Source organism: Aotus nancymaae, unplaced genomic scaffold, assembly GCF_030222135.1.
Source record: "Aotus nancymaae isolate 86718 unplaced genomic scaffold, 86718_ANA_hifiasm-v0.15.2.pri h1tg000076l, whole genome shotgun sequence".
Classification (NCBI taxonomy): Eukaryota; Metazoa; Chordata; class Mammalia; order Primates; family Aotidae; genus Aotus; species Aotus nancymaae.
Window position 1 is genome coordinate 7518444 of NW_026988491.1, and position 25725 is coordinate 7544168.

General features: G+C 46.4%; 1 protein-coding gene across 2 annotated transcripts in view; it reads right to left on the reverse strand.

Moving 5' to 3' along the window:
• The window catches only part of SYN3 (synapsin III), a 497817-nt gene that overhangs the window by 84477 nt on the left and 387615 nt on the right, over nt 1–25725 (reverse strand). For both annotated transcript variants that reach the window (XM_021669371.2, XM_064367947.1), the window contains exon 7: nt 1456–1518. In XM_021669371.2, coding sequence (XP_021525046.1) covers nt 1456–1518 — 63 coding nt within the window. The remainder of the gene's footprint in view (nt 1–1455; nt 1519–25725) is intronic.

Here is a 25725-nt window from a genome sequence, read left to right on the forward strand (position 1 = left end):
CAAGGTTCCATGGGATTAGACACAGAAGTGCTGGACAAAAAGAGGGTCTTTATCCTTTGGGAACGGTGAGCTTAGGGACCAGGTTGGATGGCTCACAGCCATTTTGACAGTCTGAAGAAAATGCCAAGTAGAGATGAATAGAGCCAAGAGATAAAGAAGGAGATCAAGCTCTATTTCATTTGAACTCCTGGATCCAGCTCTGCTCAAAATCTACCAAGAACTATCTCAGACATCCTAATGTCTTGAACATTTTGACACTTGTAACTGAAAGGGTCTGACCAATATAGTTGGTCAGGATGTTATTTGTGACTGTGTGAAATTAATATATTATTGACTTTTTGCAGTTGACTGACTTTGGGGGCTTCTTCCATGGAGACAGATGTGTTTGCCATTTTGTAGGTGCCAGCCCTACGTGACTGATATGGTTTGGATTTGGGTCTCCACCCAAATCTCATGTCAAATTGTGATCCCCAATGTTGGAAGAGGGGCCTGGTGGGAGGTGACTGGATCATGGGGGTGGATTTTCCCCTTACTGTTCTTGTAATAGTGAGTGAGTTCTCATGAGATCTGGTTGTTTAAAAGCGTGTAGCACCTTGGCCAGGTGTGGTAGCTCACGCCTGTAATCCCAACATTTTTGGAGGCCGTGGCAGGCAGATCACTTGAGGTCAGGAGTTTGAGACCCAGTCTCTACCAAAAATACAAAAAGTAGCCGAGTGTGCTGGCATGCACCTATAGTCCCAGCTACTTGGGAGGCTGAGGCATGACAATTGCTTGAACTTGGGAGGTGGAAGTTGCAATGAGCTGAGATCATACTACTGCACTCCAGCCTAGGTGATAGAGTGAGGCTCTGTCTCAAAAAAAAAGTGTAGTGCCTCCCCCTTCTTTCTCTTCCTCCTGCTCCAGCATGTGTAAGACATGCCTGCTTCCCTTTCGCCTTCTGCCACAATTGTAAGTTTCCTGAAGCCTCCCCAGCCATGCTTCCTGTACAGCCTGTGGAACCACAAGCCAATTAAACCTCTTTTCTTTATAATTACCCAGTTTCAGGTATTTCTTTGTAGCAGTGTGAGAACGGACTAATACGGTGATAAAGAGATAAGTAAGACATGGGCTAACAACATGTCTGTGGAGATGGTGACAGCAATCCCTCATAAAAGAATTACAGTCAATAAAATGCTCTACATCCCCTTCTCTTCAGTTGCAATCATAGACAATGATTAGGTAGCAATTCCAGGTAGTGTTTGGCAAGGAAGGACTAAACTGAAAAGATGTTCTGTGCACCAGGAGCTCTGAGGAAGTGGGCTGGGGAGAGGAGGGAGATGTACTGTGGATTCTTTTTGACACTCTGTTCTGGGTGCCTGTGCTAAGGGGTTGATGGGGGACAGAGGGAGAGAGGAACAGGTGGTCTGGGGAATCTGTGGGTGTGTCCACTGTGAGTAGAAGGGCTGTTTCTCATACCTTTCCCATTCCAGCGTGGGCATGTCCCAGCTTGACCACCACCGGGAAGTGTGGGGCTGTGACCTGAAAGAGACAAGAGGAAGTCACTCTTAGCATCTTAGAGGATTGCCACCAAGGCTCTGGGCACTGCTTATTCCATAGAAAGATCCATTCATCTGATATCATCAGGAATCCCCATAAGAATGCCTTGACAGATGGTCACCCTGCTATGGCTCAAACACCCTCAGTGTCAGTGCTAATGCCACCTCTGATCTGACAAAAGGCGGAGCTCAGGCACTCGTGTGAGCGATGGAGAGTGTCTGTAAATACAGATGATGCTTCGCTCCCTTACCTGTGGTTCACCTTCTGCTGTGCGGCCCTGTTTCTAACAGGCCATAGACCTATGCTGGTCTGTGACCCTGGGTAGGGAACCCCTGCTCCAGGGGAAATGAGGCTCTGACCATGGTTCTGAAGGATGAGTAGGTTGTGGGTGCCTGGATAGAAGGCACAGAGTTCCTCCAAGGGTGACCGGTGCAGAGCACACAGTCTTCCCATGGGCATACTTAGATTCTTCATGAGCTCTAATAAACAAAGACCCATAGGAAGGAAGGATTTATTTTAGCCACATAATATCTTTTTTTTTTTTTTTTTTTTTTTTGAGACAGAGTCTCTCTCTGTTGGCTAGACTGGAGTGCAGTGGCACGATCTCGGCTCACTGCAACTCCGTCTCCCAGGCCCAAGCCCCTCAAGTAGCTGGGATTATAGGTGTGTGCCACCACGCCCAGCTAATTTTTGTATTTTTAGTGGAGACAGCATTTCACCATGTTAGCCAGGCTGGTCTTGAACTCCTGACCTCAGGCAATCTGCCAGCTTCGGCCTCCCCAAATGCTGGGATTACAGGTGTGAGCCACTGTGACCAGACACTTAATATGATTTTATCTGCAATAAAGCTATTTTGCAGGTGATTGCTGAATAGAATTCTATATTTGAACTGCATGTCCTTCTCCAGGCTTCTTAAATGAAATTGGAGGAAATTTCGTATTAATTGTTAGAAATCGTGGAGTAGTTGCTGTACCTGGATTTAGAGAACACAGAAAGTCACTCTAGAAAAATCTGAGAATGTTTAAGATATTTCACAGAAAACATTTCAGAATTCATCTAAAGCAATGAATTTTCCTGATACTAGGAAAAAATTTCCTTTGCCATTTTTTTAGTTTGACTTGTTGAAAACAGCATTCTTTTTAGAACCTTGTATGGGCAAGACTTCGGGCTGGTGCTCGGGACACAGAAGAGGTAATTTGGGGCCAGATTATTGGGGGCATTTGAAACCAAAGAGGGGAGTTAAGGTTGCTTGGATGGACAGTAGGGAAGTGGGAAAGTTCTAGAACCGGAGGGCGACCTGCTAGCCTAGTTTGGAATTGATTCTGAAGACACTAAATGCCACAGGTTGGGCCTGAACTGGGAAGAGATGGTAGAGGGAGTGGGTGCACTCCTAGGAGCTTTTCTTTTTTCTTTTTTTTTAGTGACACTTCTTTATTGAAATAATAGTATTAAAATGACTATAGAAATTCAAGAAGAAAATTATCTACAATCTTCTCATCTAACCAAATCAGTGTTTATATTGGTCCATGTTACTTTATAATTTTTATATGTTCAATAAACCCCCAGGATGCTTTACAACAATATTGGAGGTAGAATTTTGCATCTATCTTCTCACTTAATGTTATACCATACGTGTTTTCTTATTTTTTTCTACAGATGATTTTATTTTCTTTTATCTTCCCCCACGCCCCTTCTCCAGCCCAGGTAACTAATCTCACCTGACCAGTGTGTCTGGGGTGTATTCCTCCCCATCCGTCACCATGTGCAATCTTTGCAAATCATGTATGCACGGATATGGCTGAGGCTAATGTTTGTATTTTTGAAAATAGCTCGTATTTCTTAAAATCACACCATACACGCCCCTCCTCCCATGTCAATAAAGATGGTCTTATCCCGATAGTTTTAATAGCTGCACCATCTACACATGCGCACATGCACTGGTTTCCTAATAACAGACATTTGTGTTATTCATTGTCTCCCTCCCTCACTCTCTGCTACTATAAACAAGACTTCACTAAACATCTTTATACACCCATCCTCATGAGCTAGTGTTTTAATTCCTACAGGCCAGGAGATTTTCAAAGGGAGAACCAGCAGAATTTGGAGACCTTCTTTAAGTTTCTAAAATCAGTTGTTAGAGCTCAAGAAATCAAAGTGGGTGCCACTGCATTGCATACAGGTGAGTCACCCACCCTATTACTGCCAGGCTAAAAATGACTGTATTTATTGAGTGTCATGTAAGGGCCAGGAATGGGACCAGACACTTTATGGATGGTAGCATCCTTTCCCTCCTCCATGTTATAGATAAGAAAACACAGCCCTTTGCCCAAGGCCAGACAGTGAAGATGTGTCTGTCCTGCTGCCACTCCCACTTCCTAAGCTGTTAAATGGGTTTCATGGCTATTCACACTTCTACCCCTTTGCAACATGCCAGCCCCTCCCCAAACACAGACAGGTCACAGAGGACAAAAAACATCTTGTCGGCTATTTTCTCTCTTCCCTTCCCAACAATAGCTTTATTTAGTTCCCCTGGGGATGCTGAGGTCTGCATCAGCCTCTCATGGGCTCACTGTCCCGCTCCCATGCCCCAGGCACTCCAGAGTGCAGCACTGCCCAATGGCGTGAGAGGCCTGACATCCTGTCAGAAGAGGCAAAACGATTTTGGAAAACAGAGATCCCCACCCAGATAAGGGCTTTATTCAAAATAATAAGAAGAAACCAAAATAAGTGGGGGTAGCCCAGTGCCGTGCTGGATGTTCCCTTGGGAGGATTTGAGTCAGAGATGTGGAAACCCAGGTCAGGCTTGTCACAGCCGCATCCCCAAGCCACAGAGTCAGAGAACCAGGACTTTAGAGTGGTCCAGGCAGCCTCCCACCAAAGGAGGCAACTCCTCCTATGTTCTTGACTCTGGAGATTTAAACAGGTAATGTCTGGTCCTACGTAAGTGATAGGAAAAGCAAGATGGAGAAGAATCTGGAGGAGGAAATCAAGGTCAGAAGTCTGGGAAGACTTCTAGGAGGAGCTAGCCTCCATTCCATGCTTCCAAGGCTCTGCCTAATCCAACTGTCCTCTACGTCTTCTGTTTCATCTCGTGTGTCTCCCTCCTCCTCCTCCTCAGCTCAACCCCTACCTCTCAGTTACATTTCAGCCCACTGCCTTTCAGTTCTTTACTGAATATGCCATGATCCCTCCAGCCACGGGCCTTCGCATATGCTGTTCCCTTTTTTCCTGAGGGACCCTTCCTCACACTCTTTTCTAGGCCAATCCCATCTCATACTCATGTCTCCATTGAAATTCTCTGTCCTTGAAGAGCCCTCCATGGCCACTTGTCTCCAGTAGGGCAGTAGGTGCTTCTGGTTATCTGCTCTATCTCACCCTGAGTTCTCCTTTCTTAGTTCTAGCCACCATTTGAAATTGTACAATCCTTTTTTTTTTTTTGAGACAGAGTTTTGCTCTTGTTGCCCAGGCTGGAGTGCAACGGCACAGTCTTGGCTCACCGCAACCTCCACCTCCCAGGTTCAAGTGATTCTCCTGCCTCAGCCTCCCAGTAGCTGGGATTAAAGGCATGTTGGTCAGGCTGGTCTCAAATTCCCAACCTCAGGTGATCCACCCACCTCGGCCTCCCAAAGTGCTGGGATTACAGGCGTGGGCTATCACACCCAGCCCATTTTTAAAAAACTTTCTCCACTCCCTGTAGGTGATCTGAGGGCAGGAACCTTTGCTTGTCTTGTTTACCACTGCATCTCTAGACTCTCCACAAGTCCCAGCACACAGTAGGTGCATTGTTCAATGGGTGTTAGTCAAAGTCTCCCACGATAAGTGGGAGAAGTCATATGCAAACAGGCAGAGTCAGGAGGAATGCGTGGGCAAAGAGTCGGTAAGGTTGATTTGAGTGGAAAGCTTCTTGGGGGTGCAGCCAGAATTAAGGTGGACAGATGGGGAATGGCAAGCTTGTGAGGGGTCTGGCACCAGAGGTAGGAGTTTGAACTGTGTTTCGTGGACACCAGGCAGCTGTCGAGGGCTTGGGTGCAGTGGGGTGGACATCTGTAGAGCAGGCTTTAGGAAGAGTTATCTGGAGGCTGTGGAAACAGCAGCTCGCATCTCTTGAGCTCTCACTGTGTGCCAGGCATGGGGCTAAGACCTTACATAGATCACCCCATGTAAGCCTCTGACACTTCTATGAGGTAGCTACTATCTTTATTCATTTTACATATCTAGAAATAAAAGCAAAGAGAGGTGAAGTTTCTAACGTAAGGTTACTCAGCAAGAAAGTGGAGGAGCTAGAGCCAGAGCCGTCTGCCTCTGGACTACTATGGTCATCCAGCACTTCCCCTGTGCCCAGAACTGAAGCACGTGGGTGGAGGCCAGTAGACCTGTTAGGACAAGACTGGATGCTGTCATCACCGGGTAGAGCAAGGCAAGGTGGCAGCAGCATGAACAGAGGTAAGAAGGACGCCAGTTCACTTCTGGCTCCCACACTTATAGCTGTGAGCCCTTGGGCAAGTCACCAACCACTCTGTGACTCAGTTTCCTCATACCCCAAATAAGAAGATCACTTGAATCCCACCAGATTGATGGGAGGAATGGACATTATAATAGATTTCGGTCACTGAAGAGTTGGTCACTGAATGACTATCGCTAGTGGAGAGGCGCAAATGAACTTAGAGGATGCCCAGGGTTGGGCCTGGAGTAGGATGGCAGTCTGTCCTTGTTCTAATCTCCTCCACATCTATGATCTCAGAGGCACGGCCGCAAGGGTGGGCCGGGGGATGTCAAAGGCTGATCCATCACTCATTGGAAGCAGGAAGGGAAGGGAAGGGGAAGGAAGCCTGAGGCTTAGGTTGTGAGCAGGGAGCACATTATGAAGCCTTTGACAGAAATGGGGTAGCCCAGAAATGGGGTTTGTGGTAGACATTTCAAGCAGAATCATTCAACAGAGAGCACAGGAGCATCCCAACAGCTGCTTCATAAAGCGTAACCTTGGTGTGTAGTATCTGACAGACTCTCCCTGGAATTTTAAGCACAGCACATAGAGATACTCCCATCAGGAGGAGCACAGACAAGGTGACCTTTGCAACTCCTCTACAATTCCGCCACGTTGTGACAAATCTACAAGATGCCACCAAGAGAAGTGAAACACAGAAATGCAAATGTGTTAAGACAAAGCTCCACAGCTTACAGGGCTCTGTGTCATCTGACCCCTGTCTTCCTTCTGCTCTGAACCCATCTTACCCATAGTCCCCCATCAGCCTCTCGGTCCCAGGCTCACTGGCTTTCTCCCCAACTCTGAAACTAGTGCCGTCCCCTCTGGCCACAGGCCCTTTGCATGTACTGTTTTTGTTGCCTGCAGCGAAGTCCCAATCTGCTCCTCTTCATTCAGCCAACTCTTCTGCATGCTTTAGATGTCGGCTCCAATGTCACCTCCCCAAGCAGCTGGCTTGCATCTCCCTGCTAAGTCACAGCCTGCTCATCTCTTCCTCCTTCTTAGCCATTTTAAATGGATCCCTGTGATTGCTGAGGAATGTCTGACTCTGTCAGAAGTGGTGGGTCAGTGTCTGTGGCTGCTCAACATTGACCCCTCAAGCCTCTCCTGAATGACAGACCTGTCTCCTGACCCTGGCTACCAGGTGCTCTTGCAGAACTTGCAACTCAGCATTTCCAAACAGCTGCATGAATTCCCATTAAAAATGCTCTCTCCTTTTCCTGTACCCCAGCCTCAGTCAATGCTGCCACCACCCACCCAGGTGCCCAAGATAGAGATCCTGCCTGCCTCCATCCTTATTCCTGTGCTGACCCTGGTCAGGCACACAGGAGGGCCCGGGAGATGTTTGCAGAGTGAGGTCTGTGGTCTCCTTGCCCATCCTGGAGCTTTCTGCCCTTCTAATCCCACCTCTGAACTCTCTGCATCACCTACTTCCACTTTTAGTGTGTCTTGGAAAAATACTGGTAGCATATTCAGAAAAATTAAATGAAACCTGCCCTACCAAAAAACAAATATTCCTTTCTCTTACATTTCCTGTTTCCCTGAGAAACAGAATAGTAAAAAATAAACAAACTGATAGGATGGCAATATTTGTCTGCTTTTCTTGTTCTTGCCTGTGTGATGTTTATAGCATAGAACAGGCTCAGTCTCCTACAAGGATCCTCCTGGGTGACGCTCACCCTGCAGACAACATCCGCAGCAAACTGGCTCTGGGGAGGGTCCGAATGATCCTGAATGACTGGGAGGTGAAGACCACCTTCAGTCCCATGGCTACATGCAGCCACAGGATCACAAACCCTCTGGGCTTGCCACTATAATTTACTTTTTTTGATAGTCTTGTTCCAGCTGCATCTGTAGATGGGGAAAAGCACCCCTTTCAAAGTCAGATGATCCTTTAAAAAAATTATTTATTTTTGAGATGGAGTCCCACTTTGTCACCCAGGCTGGAGTGCAGTGGTGTGATCTCGGCTCACTGCAACCTCCACCTCCTGGGTCCAAGCGATTCTCCTACCTCAGCCTTCTGAGTAGCTGGGATTATAGGCACACACCACCATGCCCAGCTAATTTTTTAGTATTTTTAGTAGAGGCAGGGTTTCACCACATTGGCCAGGGTGGTCTTGAACTCCTGATTTCAAGTGATCCACTCACTTCGGCTTCCCAAAGTGTTGGGATTACAGGTGTGAGCCACTGCACCCGGCCAAAGTCAGATGATCCTAAATATGGTAATCACTGTTCTTCTTAGTTACTTCAGAAAATAGTAAAATAGCAATTACTTCACTATCCACATTTCTTTGCTTTAGTTGATGTTCACATATATAATGTCTTAAGATTAAAGATAAATGTAAACTTTCGTTTAAAAGTACTGTTGTCTTGGTATTGCATAGGACAAATACTGTTTACTTGGGACGGTAGGCAAAGGCATTTCTTCTGGTTCAGGGAAAGTATTTGTGCAGTGCCATGAAATCAGGTGGAAGAGAGAAGGTAGGCTTTGAAGCTAGGCTGACTTGGGTTTAAATGCCAATAGTGTCAGTTCCTACGGGCATACCCTTGGGCAAGTTTCTTTCTTTTCTTCTTTTTTTAAATTATACTTTCTGGGATACATGGGCAGAACGTGCAGCTTTGTTACATAGGTATACACATGCCTTGGGCAAGTTTCTTAGTCTTTCCAGTCTCAGCTGCTTTATCTGTAAAATGGGAATAAGCACACCAAAAGGTTGTTGTGAAGATGAGTTTGAGTTTTCATGTAAAATACAAGTTATAGATATCTGGATTCTAGCCAGAAATTCTTTGGAGATAATTTAAACTAACATGCAGTTAAAATAAGTACAACTCCCCCTTCTTCAAAACTTGATACAGCTATGGCCATTGCTCTTTTTTTTTTTTTTCCTTTTTAAAAAGTTTTCCTTTTTGTACTATTTATTGTAAAAATATCTGCTTTGAAATTATTTTTAAAGTTGTCATTAAATTGAATAATGAACTTATCTGATATTCCTTATATGAAGAATGAGTCTATGTATTTATTTACCTGTGCAGAAACATACTTAAACTCTAGTGATGGCACCCTGCCTTGTGCTTTGTTTTTTAAAGAGACAGGGTCTTTCTCTGTTGCCCAGACTGGAGTACAGTGATGTGATCCAGCTCACTGTAATCTGAAATTCCTGTAATCAAGCGATCCTTCAGCCTCAGCCTCAGCCTCCCCAGTAGCTGGGATTACAGGTGTGTCCCACCACGCCCAGCTAATTAAAAAAAAAAAATGTTTTTTTGAGGATACAGGGTCTCGCTTGGTTGCCTAGGCTGATCTCAAACTCCTAGGCTAAAGCAACCCTCCCACCTCAGCCTCTCCAAGGTTTGGGATTTCATGTGTGAGCCACTGCACTTGGCCTCTGCCTGGTTTTTATCCTGTAAATCTTGCATAACCTTTTTATGTAATTCAGTGAAATCTGACCCACCATACCTGCAGATGGTGCCTGAATTTTTAAACTGTTTAAAGCTGTTATTTCACAGCTTTATTGAGATACAATTCATATACCATAAAATTCACCCTTTCAGAAATATACAATTCAGTGCTTGTAAGATATTCACAGAATTGTGTAGCCATCACCACTACCTAATTTTGGAATGTTTTCATCACTTAAAAAGAAACCTGATACATAATATCAGTCCTTCCCCATTTCTCTGGAGCTCCTTCCAGCCTCTGATGACCAATGCTACACTTTCTATCTCTACAGATTTCCCTATTCTGGACATTTCACACACATAGACTCACATAATATGTGACTTTTATGACTAGTTTCCTTCATTTTCTATGTGTTTCCAAGGTTCATCCATGTTATAACATTTATCAGTGCTTCATTCCTTTTTAATGCCACACAATATGTTGTATGGATGGTGTCTGATGTTTAAACACACTTCGGAATGGCCTGGATATGTATTTCCAGTGATTGCAGACCATGAAAGCAAACGAATGTCCTAGCAAATCTCAAGAATATGGGTAATACTTTCGCAACGCCCCAATCAGAAATGATTACTATATGGAGCATGTCATGAATATTTAACATTTGGGAGGAAGGAGGATTTTACAGGTGAACCAACACTAGTTTGCAGGGTCTTGTATCCTGTGTAAAACCTTTTCTGTCTCATCCCCCATTGTATTTTCGGCCCTTTGAGAGCAGAGGGCTTGAGCTAGATCTTTTGTACAATTATTGGGGTGAGCAAGATTTCTGCTTCCGGCTTATTCTTACTTTGTCATCCTATGAGCAAGTTGATAAAGAGAAGGGCTAAGAAGGAAGAATGTTCAGGTGCTGTGACGTGATAAGAAACATGTATTTAGTCTATGCTTCCAGTTCCTGAGAGAGCTCCTGAAAGCCTTGTAATTTCCTGAGTGATGGGGTGCTAGGAGCACTTTTGTTCTAGTGAGGCCACTCTTGGTGGGCTCCTGGATAGCTTCAGGATGGGGCTGGTCAACAGATGGAGGCTTGAATCTTTCAGTCCCATCCTTCATCATCCGGGAAGGAGAGAAGGGATAGAGATTAAGTTAATAATTGTTCATGCCTATGTGATGAGGCCTCATAAAAATCCCTAAACTATGAGGTTGGAGAGCTTCCAGGTTGCTGAATACCTTCGTATGATAAGAAGGTAGTGTGCCCCAACTCCATGGGGACAGAAGCTCCTGTCCTTGGGACCCTTCTGGATTTTGCCCTATGTTCCTCTTCATCTGACTATTCTTTGTATCTTTTCTAACATCTCTTAAAATAAACCAATAAATATAAGCAAAGTGTCTCCTGAATTATGTGAGCAGCTATAGCAAATTATTAAATATGAGTAGGGAGTTGTGAGAACTCCAACTTGTGGCCAAGTTAGATAGCAGTGTGGGTATCTTGGGCACTCAAATTTGCAGCTGGCATCTGAAGTGGGAGACAGTCTTGTGGGACTGAGCCCTTAACCTGTGGGATCTGTGCTAACTCCAGGTAGTTAGAGTCAGAATTGAATTCAATTGCAGGACACCCAGTTGGTATCCACAGAGAACTGGATAATTGCTTGGTATGGAAAACCCACGCATTTAGTGTCAGAGTATTGTGAGTAGAAAAACAGTTTCGTTTTAGGGGCTAAAGAAGAAAGATAGAGAAATACTGGAAGTCAAGTATGGTGGCTTATGCCTGAAATCCCAACATTTTGGGAGGCTAGGCAGAAGGATCACTTGAGGTCAAAAGTTAAAGACCCGCCTAGGCAACATAGTAAGATCCTATCTCTATAAAAGAAAAAAAATTAGCCGGGCATGGTGGCACATGCCTGTAATCCCAGCTACTTGGGAGGCTGGGGTGGGATGATCACTTGAACCCAGGAATTGGAGGCTGAAGTAAGCAGTTGCACCACTGAACTCCAGCCTGGGTGACAAAGTGACCCTGTGTTCTAAATATAAATAAATAAATAAATAATGATATGGTTTGGCTCTGTGCCCTCACCCAAATCTCATGTTGAATTATAATTCCCAATGTTGGGAGGTGATTGAATCATGGGGGCAGATTTCTCCCTTGCTGTTCTTGTGATGGTGAGGAAGTTCTCATGAGATCTGATGATTTAAAAGTGTGTGGCACTTCCCTCTTCTCTCTCTCCTGCCATCATGTACAAATGTACCTGCTTCCCCTTCACCCTTACACCATGACTGTAAGTTTCCTGAGGCCTCCTCAGCCATGCCTCCTGTACAGCCTATGGAACTGTGAGTCAATTAAGCATCTCTTTTTTTTTTTTTTTTAAATAAATTGCCCAGTCTCAGGTAGTTCTTTATAGTGATGTGAGAATTAACTAATACGATAAACAAACAAATAGATAAATAAATAAATAAATAAATAAATTGGTACAGAGTACCATGAGCAGGGTGGGAGAGAGAATTATCTCTAGCCCTCCCTCCTCCTTACAATGCCATTGCCTCCTCCCTTCTGAAAATGACCTTCATTTTTCAAAGGCTCTTATGCCATGGCTAACTTTGAAGCCATTCAAAGGGGAAGTTCTGAGGCATCGAGTTAATTCTACCAATAAGGAAAGCTAAAGTTGGGTTTGCCCTGATGTATTTATTTCCATGTTTATTTGAGCTTTGTGAAGGCAAGGATGGTATTCATTTTGTTCATTGGTTGCCCAGCAGGGAGTAGGTGCTCTGTAAGTATTCATTGATGGGATTCATTGAACGAATATAGGCACATAGATTGCCGAGAGCTCTATAAACATCGGGAGCTGTTGTTGCTACCATCATCATTATTACGTATTGACTGAACTGCCTTTAGAGGTGCCCTCTCCCCTGTGTCAAACCCTTTGCTATTCCAGGTGACTGGTGCTGCCCTGGTGTCTTTGTTGTTATTCAACCCCGCCTAGGGTGTACCACCCTTTCTTTAGCCTCTCCTTCACCCTTCCTTCCATTTATGGAAGAGGCTGCAGAACATAGTGAGCACTTAAAAGTACAGGCTTTGAAGCCAGACCACCTGGGCTTGAATCTCGCTCTACTACTGTTGAGCTGTGTGTCCTTGGGCAAGTTGCTTCAATTCTCTGTGCTTCACATTCTGCATTTATAAATAGGGCTAAAAGTAGGAGGCTTCACAGAGGTTGTCTTGGGGTTAAAATGAGTTAACCTACATAAAGCACTTAGCTGGGTGTACAGGGAGTGCTGGCTCTTGGTATTATTATTGTTAACCCAACTCCACTCCTGCAACTGCTATTCCATCTCACTCCATTGCTCTCAGCTTTCCAAAGTGACACCTGACAGGAGGAATCTGGGCTTCCGTGGTGGAGGCTGGCAGGGGTTTAATGGGCTACCTGTGTGCCGTGTATCTGCAGCAGATGGATGTGTGTTGGTAACACGGAAGGATGCCCTGAGATACTGATTTTGAGCCCAAAGTGAGAGATGGACAAGGGTCACTCCAGCTCCTTCCTGGGCCTGGGGTCAGACAGCAATTCATGGACACCGTGGAGGGATTTGATGACCCCTTGAGGATTATTTCAGCTGCCAGTACCCCTAGTCTTCTTCATTACACTATACTGGGGTCTCCCTTGACTGGACAAGGATGTGAACCCTGTCCGACCAGATGTGGTTAGGTGGGGACTCACAGATCAACCAGAGCAGCAGAGTTCCTTCATCACACAGAGGAGGAAACGGAGGCCTGGGAAGCAGAGACTGTGGGCAGGTCCCATTTCTAGTCATCATCCTTCAATCTCCACTTCATTCTACATTTATAGTTATTATTAATGAGATACAAAGGGCAGAAGGCATTGCCTGAACCTTATAAATAAGGAAACGGAGGCTTAAGGTTATAAAATAAAGCTGCGAAACCCAAGCCCTTAAAACTCAAGAGCAGGATTCCCTCCTTGGAATCCAGAAGTAGTTTTTTTTTTTTTTTTTTTTTTTGAGACGGAGTTTCGCTCTTGATACCCAGGCTGGAGCGCAATGGCGCGATCTCGGCTCACCGCAATCTCCGCCTCCTGGGTTCAGGCAATTCTCCTGCCTCAGCCTCCTGAGTAGCTGGGATTACAGGCACGCGCCACCGTGCCCAGCTAATTTTTTGTATTAGTAGAGACGGGGTTTCACCATGTTGACCAGGATGGTCTCGATCTCTTGACCTCGTGATCCACCCGCCTCGGCCTCCCAAAGTGCTGGGATTACAGGCTTGAGCCACCGCGCCCGGCCCAGAAGTAGTTTTGTTCCATCCCAGGTCTTCTGTACTGGAAAAAAAAAATTTATGGAACACATATTGTGCTGAGCCTCTGGAAACAGCCCCTGACTCCAAGGGACCTTTTATTCTGCAAATTCCAGACAAATGTTGAAAAAAATACTGACAATGTGGAAGAATGGTTGGAAGCTAAAAAATTACCCCTACTGTGGTTGGGAGCCGACAGTGATGGACATACTGCTAAGTGCCGATGTGCATTTACCTCCTTTGATCCTCGCAATGATCCTTTGAAAGTTACAGATGGGGGGCTGGATGTGAGTAGCTCACGCCAGTAATCTCAGCACTTTGGGAGGCCAAGGCGGGCAGATCATGAGGCCAGGAGTTCGAAACCAGCCTGGTCAATATGGTAAAACCCTGTCTCTACTAAAAATACAAAAATTAGATGGGTGTGGTGGCGTGTGCCTGTAATCCCAGCTACTTGGGAGCCTGAGGCACAAGAATCGCTTGAACCCAGGAGGTGGAGGTTGCAGTGAGTCAAGATCGTGCCACTGCACTCCAGCCTGGGCAACAGAGCAAGTCTCCATCTCAAAAAAAAAAAAAAGAAAAAGGAAAAGGAAGAAAACTACAGATGGGGAAATGGATTCAGGAAGGGGACAACAGAGGTACAGGGTCATAGTATTCAACAGGGCTTGGCTCTATCCAGCTTTGCCTCATTCTGGAGGAGGTGGGAACAGTCACCAGGTGAGAATGCCACTGCTCTCAGTTTGGGGAGTGGGCTTTGAGGGAATGCATGCTTTAATGAGGGAATCAAACTTGTAAGAGGCTGGCCGTGAAGCAGTTTCAAACCCACCCCAGTGTTTGAAACATCACTGCAGTGTTCAGAGAGATATGACACAAGCCTCTTTTTCTCACCTGTCTGCAGGGAGTGGAGATTTGGGAAGAGGAGGGCCATTCTGGGGCTTGTTTGTGGCAGGGCTGGGCAAGAGGAGGTCCTCCTGGGAGAAGGGGTATCTAAGTATGACTGGGACAGCTTCTCAGCCACAAAGTGGAGGGAACATAATGGGACCGGAGTCTCCTTAACTTCTGTGAGTTAACACATGGGAATGGATTGGCTGAAAGCCAAGCTCCAAGACCCTCCCTGGGTCACAACTGCCCTGGCAGATGGAGCCTTCCTAGGCACCTGAGGCTCCCAAGGAATGCGGGATGCCAGGAGTTCCCTCCAAGCTGTGAGAAGAGAGGGGCACTCCCTTGGATCCAGCCAGGAGCTGGAGGGGAGTGACAGCGCTGAGTTTCTGTGTAGGAGCCCCCGGGGAAGGGTGCAGGGTTTGCAGGGCCTGCACTCCTGCATGGGGCAGGAGGTGAGGGGTAGCAGGAGCCTCGCTGTGGTGAGTTGGTCCACGGTCCTTTATTGCAGGCTCAGTGGCCCAGGATGAGCTGGGAAACTTCCAGCATCTCTCACAGAGGGGAAAACGACCAGAGCCCAAACAAGACTGGGGCCATTTGCCAAGGGTGAGACGTGTCTCTGGCTCAGGGGCCCCTTTAAGGGAGGAGTCATTGCTGACACCCGGTGATGTTGATAGAGGCTGCAATTGTTCAGTGTCTCCTTGTGGCGGTCAGGCAGCAGTAGCTGCACAGACACAGGGTGTTGAATCCACACAAGAGCCCTGTCATAGTGCTGAGTATAATAGTATCCCGAGTTCACAAACAAGACCACCAGGACTAAATTCAATAGCTTGTCCAGGCAAGGCTGAAGCCAGAATCCATGCTTGGGGACCAGATCGCCTCTCTGGGGGACACAGAAAGGACCCTGCCCCTGCCCTCGAGGGGTTCCCAGGCTGGTGGGAGCAGCAGATCCATAAGCAAATGATTTCAACCCAGAAATAGAAATATTCCGGAGAATTAGGAAGAAAAAATGCTACAGAAGCAAAATAGAGTGAATGGTCACCTGCGGAGGAGAGGAGGTTGTTGGAAGAGGCATCATGGACAGTGGACAAGGAGACATTCGCACTGAGCTTTGCTGGTCAAGCAGGAGTTTGCCAAGCACAGGAAAGGACATTCCCGGCAGAAGTAGCCACAAAGGACACAAGGCACAAAGGAGTGAAAGTGGTTGGAGGATTCAGGAAACAGAGGTGGGAGGTCGGTGGAAGGTGCCCTGGGAGGGCAGGGCTGGCCCAGGTTTCATATCTAAGAAGGGTTTCATATCTAAGAAGGGCCTCAAATAGAGATTCCTCAATGGTCTCTCCAAATGAGGGTATACACACAGTTCCTGTGCCGTGTGTGTGTGTGTGTATGGAAGTGGGTGTGCATTAAAAACATTGGCTTGTTAAATGTGTACATTAAAACTGTACCACAAATTCAGTTCTTCTGCCCCCAACCAACTTGGAGCCTCAACAAAAAAGAAGGACTTTCCTCATCTGTCAGAAATACATGCTGATGTATTTTCAGATGGAAGGGCATGTTTTGGATTTGCTTTAAAATAATCCAGTGTGGGGTGGGAGTAGGGATGGGTGGGGATGCGGAGGTGATGAGATCGGGCACCTCCTGGATCTGGGCGATGGCCATGCGGAGGCACCTCACATCGCTGACTCTGCTTTTGCCTACGTTCGAAGATTTCCATAAAACTTTTTTTTTTTTTTTTAACAGAGAGAGACCCCCTTGTTCTGAGTCATCCTGTGGAGCTCAGGATGTTCAGTATAGGGAGAAAGAAGGATGAATGATGGGGGAGTGGGGTGGGACCCAGGGCTGAAAGGTATACTTGGAGCTGAATTGTAAAAAGCCTCATAAACTATTCTGAGAAATGTGGACTTAATCCTGCAAATAGTGGGAAGCCCAGTAAAGAATTTTTAGCAGGGGAATGACACCATTAGAATCTCATTTAGGAAAGAACCCTTCTCTGGCTAGTGCCTGGAAGATGGGAGGGGTGTGTGTGTGGGAGGCAGGGTTAGGGAGAGGAGGGGTTGGGGTCAGGGAGAGGACCTTGCCCAAGGCTTCTGGAGAGCTTGTCAGCTGTGAGTGTAGATGGGGGACCTGCCTTCTCCTCTATGCTGTTACTGGAGCAGGATCTCTTCTGAGCAAGATCTCTTCTATCTCTGCCTTTCTAGTATGCACTCTATCATGATTTCTTATCACAATAAGAAATTCCCTATTCAATACATCAATAAGGATCACTTAGTGACTCTCCCCTGGCTAGATCTTGCCTATCTCAGTCTCTTCTTACCCCCAGAGCCTGGCATGACATCTGGTAATAAACTACTGCTGAGTGAATATAGAAATGTATAGCACAGGGCTCTCCCTAACCACTAAATCTTTGAGGATGGAATGACCAAATCCAGCACAGTGCCCGACACAGAGTTGTAGGGTAGCCCCTCAATAAATGAGTGGGAGCTGAACGGAGCTCATGTGAAATTGTAGGAAACTGGTGCCTGAGTGGGGCGAGGAGGGTTCAGGTCTCCCCTTAGGAAAAAGCAATTTCCTCCCAGCACAAGAGCTATCAAAAAGGCAGTGGTTTCCAAGCTGAAAGTGGATCGGAATAAACAAACCGGGCACAAGGTTTGTCTATGAATGTGTCAGCCCTCGAAACTTATGTTTCCAGGTCTCTCTTGGCTCCTTGATGAGGTGCTTCCTCCATTTCAGATGGATGGTGTTTCTTTCCCGCTTCTAAAAAAAGCTTCTAGATGCTTTTAAATTAGGCAAATGAGCAAGGGCAATGTTCATTTTCCCCCCTTTCATTCTGAAAATGTGTGGTGTGCCAAACGGCCTTTGGACGGAATGTTCAGAGGCTGCATAATAGAATGAGAGAGGCTGCCAAGCTCCTAAATCACTAACCAGACAATCTCAGGCCCTGGGACTTAGAGACCCCTGGGGAAAACATCATGAGCTGAGTCCCCAGCAAGTGAAAAGATGGCCCACAGCCCAAAGTCTCAGCAGGAAAGAAAGCCCCTACCTTAAAGAGCTGAAAGTTCAAAGTGGGCCACAGCTCCTTAAGCTCAGCTCTCTAGGAGTTGCTTTGTGATGGAGGACCTTGGGTCCCCTTCTGTAAAACTTCAGGGAGTAGATCCAATGCCAATACTTCCTTTGTGAACCTCAGTTTACCCATTGGTAAAATGGGTCTAAGTGGAAGGACTGCAAAATAACAGAGAGGATTCTAAATGCAGGTGTTTCTACCTGTGACCTCCTCTTTATAGAATCTGTGAGGTCCAGAGCCCTTGATATTCAACATTTGGTTGCAGAGCCAGCAGCATCAGCATCACCTGGGCTCTTGTTAGAAATGCAGACTCTCTGGCCCTATCCCAGATCTGCTGCTCACATTCTGGATTTTCACAACATGCTTAGGTGATTCATGAACATGCTGAGGTCCAACAGCACTGGCCTATCTAATAATATGATCGTGGCTAAGTCATTTTATTATTGGATTTTAATTTATTCATTTGTAAAATAAAAGAGATTAATTTAAATGGTTTATAGACCTGAAATCCTTTAAAATTCATGGCCTGCTAATAAATACCAGCCTTGCATCCCAACATGTACACAGGAGTTCCACCCCTGTTCTGAAATACAAGGTTTTGAATTGGGTCAGATAATCAACAAGGACATGTTCAATGGAAGTCACTGGGCCAGGCTGTGCTAGAGTGATATGGAGGAATAAATGTGAACATTCATTCTGGAGTGTCCAGGACAAACCCAATGGAAATACTGTGTTACACTATGAGCCCTTAAATCTCAAATTTTGGTTTGGAAAATAGAGGCTCCTGTAGCATCGGACACAGTCCCAACTCATGTTAGATTGATTGCACTGATAGTATCAATTACTGACATTCCTGTGTCCATGGCCTTTACAGCATGACTTTGAAGTTCCTTCCACCAAGAGATGGCATCTTATTTCCCCATCCCTTGAATCTGGGCTGGACTTGTGACTTTCTTTGGCCAAGGTAGTGCAGCAGAAGTGTCCCAGTTCTGCCTAGGTCCCCAGAGACATTGCATGTTTCAGCTCTCTCTGGGGCCCCCGTCATCACTATGTGAACTAGCCTGGGTTAGTTGGCTAACATGTTGAACACGTGGAAGAGAGCCTACTCATCCCACAAGAGGACAGTCAGGACTGGCTGACAGCCAGCTGACCTCCAAACACAGAAGAGAACCCAGCCAAGATCAGAGCTACCAACATGACCACATTAGACCACTGATGCATGAATAAGCCCAGCTGAGACTAGAAGTGCCACTTAGCTGACTCATAGATTTCTGAGCAATAACAAATTCTTATTATTTTAAGTCATTGAGTTTTGAGTGGTTTGTTATGCACCAATAGCTAACTGATACATAAACCTTAAAGATCTTAAATAAAAATCATTACAAATTCTAAGATTGCCTCTAGCTTGAAAACACCATGGTTCTTTTCAAAAGAAAGGTTTAGAATATGGGGTCAAAAATGAATGCCTTCAGGGGCTTTGAGTGAACAGAGCCAGTGCACTCCAAAAACTTTTTTTATGTGAAATCATGAAAGGCATATTTTTCTACTTCCACAAAGAAATCTTGTGGCTTCCATTTTCCTTGAATCCTCTCAGTTTACCTTTTGTTTCTCCACTTTTGGTATAGATATGGTAAATAAGACAAATTTTCTTCTTTCCTAATGATAAGACCAACCAACACGCAGCCTCAGAGTTGGGGAATAAGCTGGAGTGGTGGGGGCTGGGGCAAAATAAGGAGCATATACCTGGATTCAGTGGGTCAGTGGTTGTCTTAAAAGAAAGAGGGCCCAAATTGCCAGATTGTCTCAGTTTTCAAGAGAATCTGGAAACCTGCGTTTCTGGATATGAACTTACCTAATTTTCAAACTTGGGTTCAAATTGTTTTAAGAAGCTTCACAACCCAAACAAAACACTTCTTTTTTTTGATATGGAGTCTCCCTCTGTCACCCCGGCTGGAGTGCAATGGTGCTATCTCTGTTCATTGCAACCTCTGCCTCCCTGGTTCAAGTGACTCTCCTGCCTCAGCCTCCCTAGTAGCTAGGACTATAGGTGCCCACAACCACGCCTGGCTAATTTTTTGTATTTTTAGTAGAGATAGGGTTTCACCATGTTAGACAGGATGGTCTCGATCTCCTGACCGCGTGATCCACCCACCTCAGCCTCCCAAAGTACTGGGATTACAGGTGTGAGCCACCACACTCGGCCACAAAACATTTTTGGTGGCTCAAGTTGGTCAACAGCTAGAGACTCCTGGTGTGAGGTGCTAATGCAAAAGAACTCTGGAGCAAGAGCACATGACCACATAAGACATTTATACCAGACCCTCCATACTCCCTGGGGCTTACTAGGAGAGCAGCTCTAGCTAGGGAAGTCTCCCTCTGCTGGGCCACTTGTGTTAAATGATGGTACTGCAGCTTTAGGAGGCTCAGACAGGCTAGAACCACGCTGAAGGCCAGGTAAAGCTGGTCCTGGTAACTTGTTTTTTTTTTTTTTTTTTTTTCATTTTAGGGGTCTCTCTGACCTGTGACTTCACGATCTCATCACCCCAGTGACTTCAGGCATGAACCAGGAACTTATACTTCAATTTTACCCCTTATTAGGCATTTTAGAGGGGATGATGATTCACTGAAAGACTGGGGTTCTAACAGAAAAACCATCTCAGATTAAGGGTAGGCAGGACAGCCTGGGCTTTGTGGCTGCTGTTTGCATGTGCTGTGTGGGTGCTGGTCTGCACAGGAGCCCTGGGCTTGGGGGTAAGAAGAGGCATATCTTGCCAAGCCATGCACCTGGGGCTGGGAACTGCTTCTCGACCTGATACAAGTGCTGCCTTCCCTAAATTTCCCTTACAGGAGGTGACTTTTACTTACCTCACCAAGGTCTTTCTCCTAAATTTCTCTTACAGGTAGGTGAGTTTTACCTACCTCCATAATGTCTTTCTCCCTCTATCTGGAGTAGAGATTAGCACATAGTAGAGATTAGCTAATCTCTACTATGTGCTAATCTCTACTCCAGATAGAGGGAGAAAGACATTATGGAAAGGCTAAGAGGAGTTCACAGAATTAGGTACCTCCTCTGTTAAGCACTGGCTGCAGCATTTTGAAGTTAGGAAATATGCCCATTTCACAGAGGGGAAAACTGAGGCTCAGAGAAATTGAGAGACTTATTCACGTTCACCCAGCTAAGAAGAGGAAAAGCAGGCCTCTTCACTCAGATCTGTGTGTCTATTCTGATCCCCAGGTGAGACTTGCTGGATCCCCACAGGTGAGGCTGAGGGTGGTGACAGATAGGTATAACTCCTGGTATAACTCTTCTGCCTGACCTGGGCACCTCATTTTCCCCCCCTACAGGAAGGGTGGAGTGCACTCTGTAAGTACAGGCTAGGGGTGGGGAATCTGAACCCCACAAAAGGCCCTGTTTGCTTACAGCCTGCACAGCTGGGCCGGATTAGTCCAGCTTCGTAAATAGCTTTCGAAAACCAGCCGGCTGGAAAAGTCCACTTTGTCCTGGAGAATGCACAGGGGCCCCACCCACATTCATCACTGTCCCCTGCCCTGTCTCCCCAACCCTGACCTCTCTATCTTGTGGCCTATCTCCATTTCCTCCTCTGGGCCTCAGCTGAAAAAAAAATCTCAGCATTCCCCCCAAACCCCAAATCCCCGTTCCCACCTCTATTAAACTCTTAAAAGAGAGAACTGGAAGGAGAGGCAGAGAAGAGGAAATTCCTTTTAGGTTGAGCTGCCTGGATTTCCTTTTGCATCCTGCCTCATTTCCATGAAGCCTACCTTTATTGATTTGGGACCTGAGTCTTGAGGAACTGGGGGCTGATTTGGGGCCATTGAAGGCCAGGGATGCTTCCTTCCTGAGAGGCAGCTGAGAGGAGGGCCCAGTGCTGGCCTGGGAGGAGAGCAGCTGGAATGTGTTTTCTCACAACCACACTTTGGTTAACATTCCAGAAAGTCAGAGCTGGGAAGGGCTTCCAGATTAGCAAGTCCAAAAGGTTCTGACCCTGGGTTCCCTTGTTGAGCTGCAAGGGAGCTGTGGAGCTCCAGAAATCAGATGCAAAAAACGTTCCTCTGTACTAGTGGGGAATTGCATTTTTGCAGGGAGAGGCTCCAAGCTTCTTCTTTTTCTTAAAGGGGGCTGAACAGAAAATCAAACGCTGCATATTCTCACTCATAGGTGGGTGTTGAACAACGAGAACACATGGACACAGGGAGGGGAGCATCACACACTGGGGTCTGTTGGAGGGGACTAGGGGAGGGACAGCAGGGGGTGGGGAGGGTGGGAAGGGATAACATGGAGAGAAATACCAGATATAGGTGATGGGGGGATGGAGCCAGAAAACCACCTTGCCATGTATGTACCTATACAACAATCCTGCATGATCTGCAAATGTACCCCAGAACCTAAAGTACAATAAAAAAAAAGCGGGGCCTGAGACACTCTTCCTAAAGGTTAAGGACACTGGATGTTTCTAGTTTAGCTTGAGTTTTATGTAGAATGAGAAACTGAGGCCCAGCAAGGGGACATGACATGCTCAGGGACATAGATGTGACTGAGCTCATTTGAGAGCACAGCAGAAGTGTAGTTTAGGGGTGAGAGGAGTGAGGGAGACTTGTTCTTTCTGAACACAGTTACTAAAGTGGGGCCTTTTCAATGGTGTCTTCCACAATAGGTTAGCCAAACAGCTGTGAAAAAAGGGATTAGACTTTAATGGAAGGAGCATAAAAGTGAGATCGTGAACCCCAGGGAGAAGGTTGTCACAGATTGTCAAAGGATAGATTTTTTTTTTTTAGTTAAGATCTCACTCTGCTGCTCAGGTTGGACAGCTGTGGCATGATCATCACTCACTGCAGTCTTAAACTCCTGGGCTCCAGTGATCCTCTTGCCTTGGCCTCCGTAGTAGCTGGGACTACAGGTGCATGCCATCACATCTGGCTAATATTTTATGTTTCATTTTTTTGTAGTGATGGGGTCTCATTATGTTGCTCAGGCTGGCCTTGAACTCCTGGGCTCAAGTGATCCTCCCATTTCAGCCTCCTAAAGCACTGAGATTACAGGTATTAGCCACCATGCCTGACCAAGTTTTTGAAAATATGTAATGTGCACTTCCAGCAATCAATGTCAGTCCCTCCATAACCCAACCTGCCTGCCCTGCCCAGCCAGCAGGCCCAGCTGGCAAACCTGGATCCCTGGAATCTAGACGTGCCCCTTCCCACTCCATTCCTCTCCTCCTTGCCATTCATTCAGCCAGTATTTATTGATTTCTTTAACTCTGTAAGAGACGTTGGGTATATAGTGGTGAACAAGGCCCCCATCTTCATAGGACTTATTCGAAATGAGGAAACTGATGGCATTTTTCTAATAATAAGAGGGAACTTGGGTCCAGGGTGGGGTGGCAGAATTCTGTCAGAAAGAGGCTTCTCTGTGAGTGTGAAGTGTCTCCTCCCACCGTAAGAGAGGGTTCTGACGGGAATCAAGGACACCAATGTTCATTTGTTTCAGATTCTATATTCTCCATTTTGACAAGGTCCCCGAGGTTCTCCTGAGTCCAAGGACACTGCAGCCTCCCAGTGAAAAACAAACGATGCTCACAAGCATGCCAGCCCTCTCCTTCTATGAGGCAATCCTCGGAGGCTGTTGCCAAGATCAACTGTTTGGACTTCTGCCTTGAAAGCTGATCTTCTTCCGAGTCTGATTATTGCTTTTCTGAAACATGGGGACAATGACATCACTGCTCCCTCCCTGGCTTGGGGATTTGGTGGTAGGCATGAAGTCAGGGTTTGGAATGGTGCCTGTTCTCTGCCAATACCCAGGGAGGCCTGGGATGGGGGCTCTGGAGTGAATTGGGCTTGCTAGGAAAGTCCCCAGAGGCTGGGTGGCAGGTCACTTTCAAATCTGTTGCCAGCATCTGGGTCTGCCTTGCTGTCTCAGGAAGGGAAGCATTCTGAGGAGGGCTGAACTGATGGTCGGTGGATACACACCTGCCTGGTCATACACATTGTCAGTCTATTGAAATACCTCCCTCTCATTGGTAATCATTTACTGGGGAGACTTCCTGCCACCTCAGCTGTACTGGCTTCTCCCCTGGGCCACCTCTCCATAACTCCTACCATCTAACACCTGTAGGAACCTGTCCAACAGTCCTCTGATTGTTGGTGCCTGCACCACACCCATGGATAAAAGTTTTGGTGATGACTCCAGGATCGGGGTGGAGCTGTGAGGACTTGGGCTGGGCCTTTAGTGGCTGGGCACCTGCTGGAAGGCACTGCCATGTGGAAGGAGGCAAAGTCCACATCTGAACCTCCCAGGTCAGGGCCCTGCCAACAGGAATTCCCTCCTGCCACCGTGGGATCCATTCCTTGCACAGTCAAGTGTTAGCATTTCCTCACCAGAGGCTGGAAGGCACCTCAGGGGTATTCTAGTTCTGCCTGCTCATTGTACAAGGAGACTCTGCAGCTCAGAAAGAGGATGTCACTTGCTGAAGTCATTAAGTAAGCTGATGACGGACCTGAGCCTTCTGTTTGACCTCTGGGTCATGATTCCCAAGGCATGCAAAGATCCTGGCTTCAGAGACCATGAAGACATTCTAAACCTTCTCCATCCTTTGTCTGCTGCCTTTCTGTACCCAGGGTTGGTTTACTGGAGTACCCAGCATTTTCTCTGGTTGGGTGGATCTTAGAATTAGCTTCAGCAGGAAGCTGGTCACAGTCTAGCCACTCCATAACCTGGCGTGCACCTAGGTAGGAACCGCAGTCTGGCAGCCCACAGACTGAATGTAGTCTAATTGCGTTGGGACCACCAGTGTTGGGAAATTTTCTTTCTAATGGAATAGATTGCCCAACTTACAAAGTGAGGGATTTCATATAAAAACCTGGACATGGGACTTTTTGGAACAATGGTTAGATCCAGCCACCCATGTGTCACATTTCTGCAGGCAAGGCCAGCTCCCTATAAATGGGACAAATGCTCTAGTTGGTCACCAACCACTCCTTTCTCCCAGCTGGATTTGGTCATTTGCTGGCCTGAAGGCACTCAAGTTTGCCATCCCTGGCCTAGAGTTATCTCAGTACATGACATAGTCTTGCTTTTTGTTTCTTGGAAAAGTTGGGGTCCAGATGGAATAAATAGACCATATAAGCATCCTTTTTCTTTCTCCACACATTCAGGACATTTTGGATAAGGGAGATGTTTGGGTCTCAGGCTCATCACAGGGACAGTCATTAGTTGACCACCTGGGCTGTGACTTCCAAAACTCCTTCCTTCTGCTCTTCCCACCTCCTCCCCTAACTGTGCCATGCTCTCCAACCAGGCTACCCGACTCCTGACATTCCACGGCTGAGCTTTGTACTGAGTTGTGCAGATGCTTACTGAGCACCTGCAATGTCAATGCCAAGTAGGGATTCAAGCATGAGCAAGACACATTTTTGGATGTTAGTTTCAAGGATCTAAGTCTTATGCAGAACAGATAAAGACACTGACAACTGAAAGTCAAGCCCAAATATTAGGAAATATCATAGGAAAGGTTTCAAATCAGAGCTCACGTCTACTGGGCGGAGAAGGAGGAATGAGGAAAGGCTTAATGAAGGAGGAGGTATTTGAGATGGACCTTGAAATGACTGTGATCTCAAGGGAAGGAAATGGTTAGGGGTAGAGGGAGGAAAGGGTGTTCCCAACAGGCAGAGGGAATGGCCTGAGAAGAGGCTGGGTGTGCAAGGAGACTGTGTGCTGAGGGTGCCCCTCATACAGCACAGCTTGGCCAGCACTCACAGGCAGGACACACCATACATCTTTACTGGAACCTTCCTCTGTACCCAGGGATACACATGCATCTCTCTGGGAAGGGACATACTCAGAAGCTGAGACTTCTGTATACCTCTCAAACCTGACAACTCCGTGTGCTGAGATGTTGGGGATGATGTGGGACCTAAGGTCACAAAGGTGGGCTGCGGTCATTTCTGGGAGGGCTCTGATTGTCCTGGTAGAAAGTGGGGTTGGAGAAAGGCAGGGAACCTGTTCAAGTGTAGATAAAGAAACAAGAGCTCTTTAGGAATTTACACCTTTGAGTAAACAAGGACTGAGAGTAGGT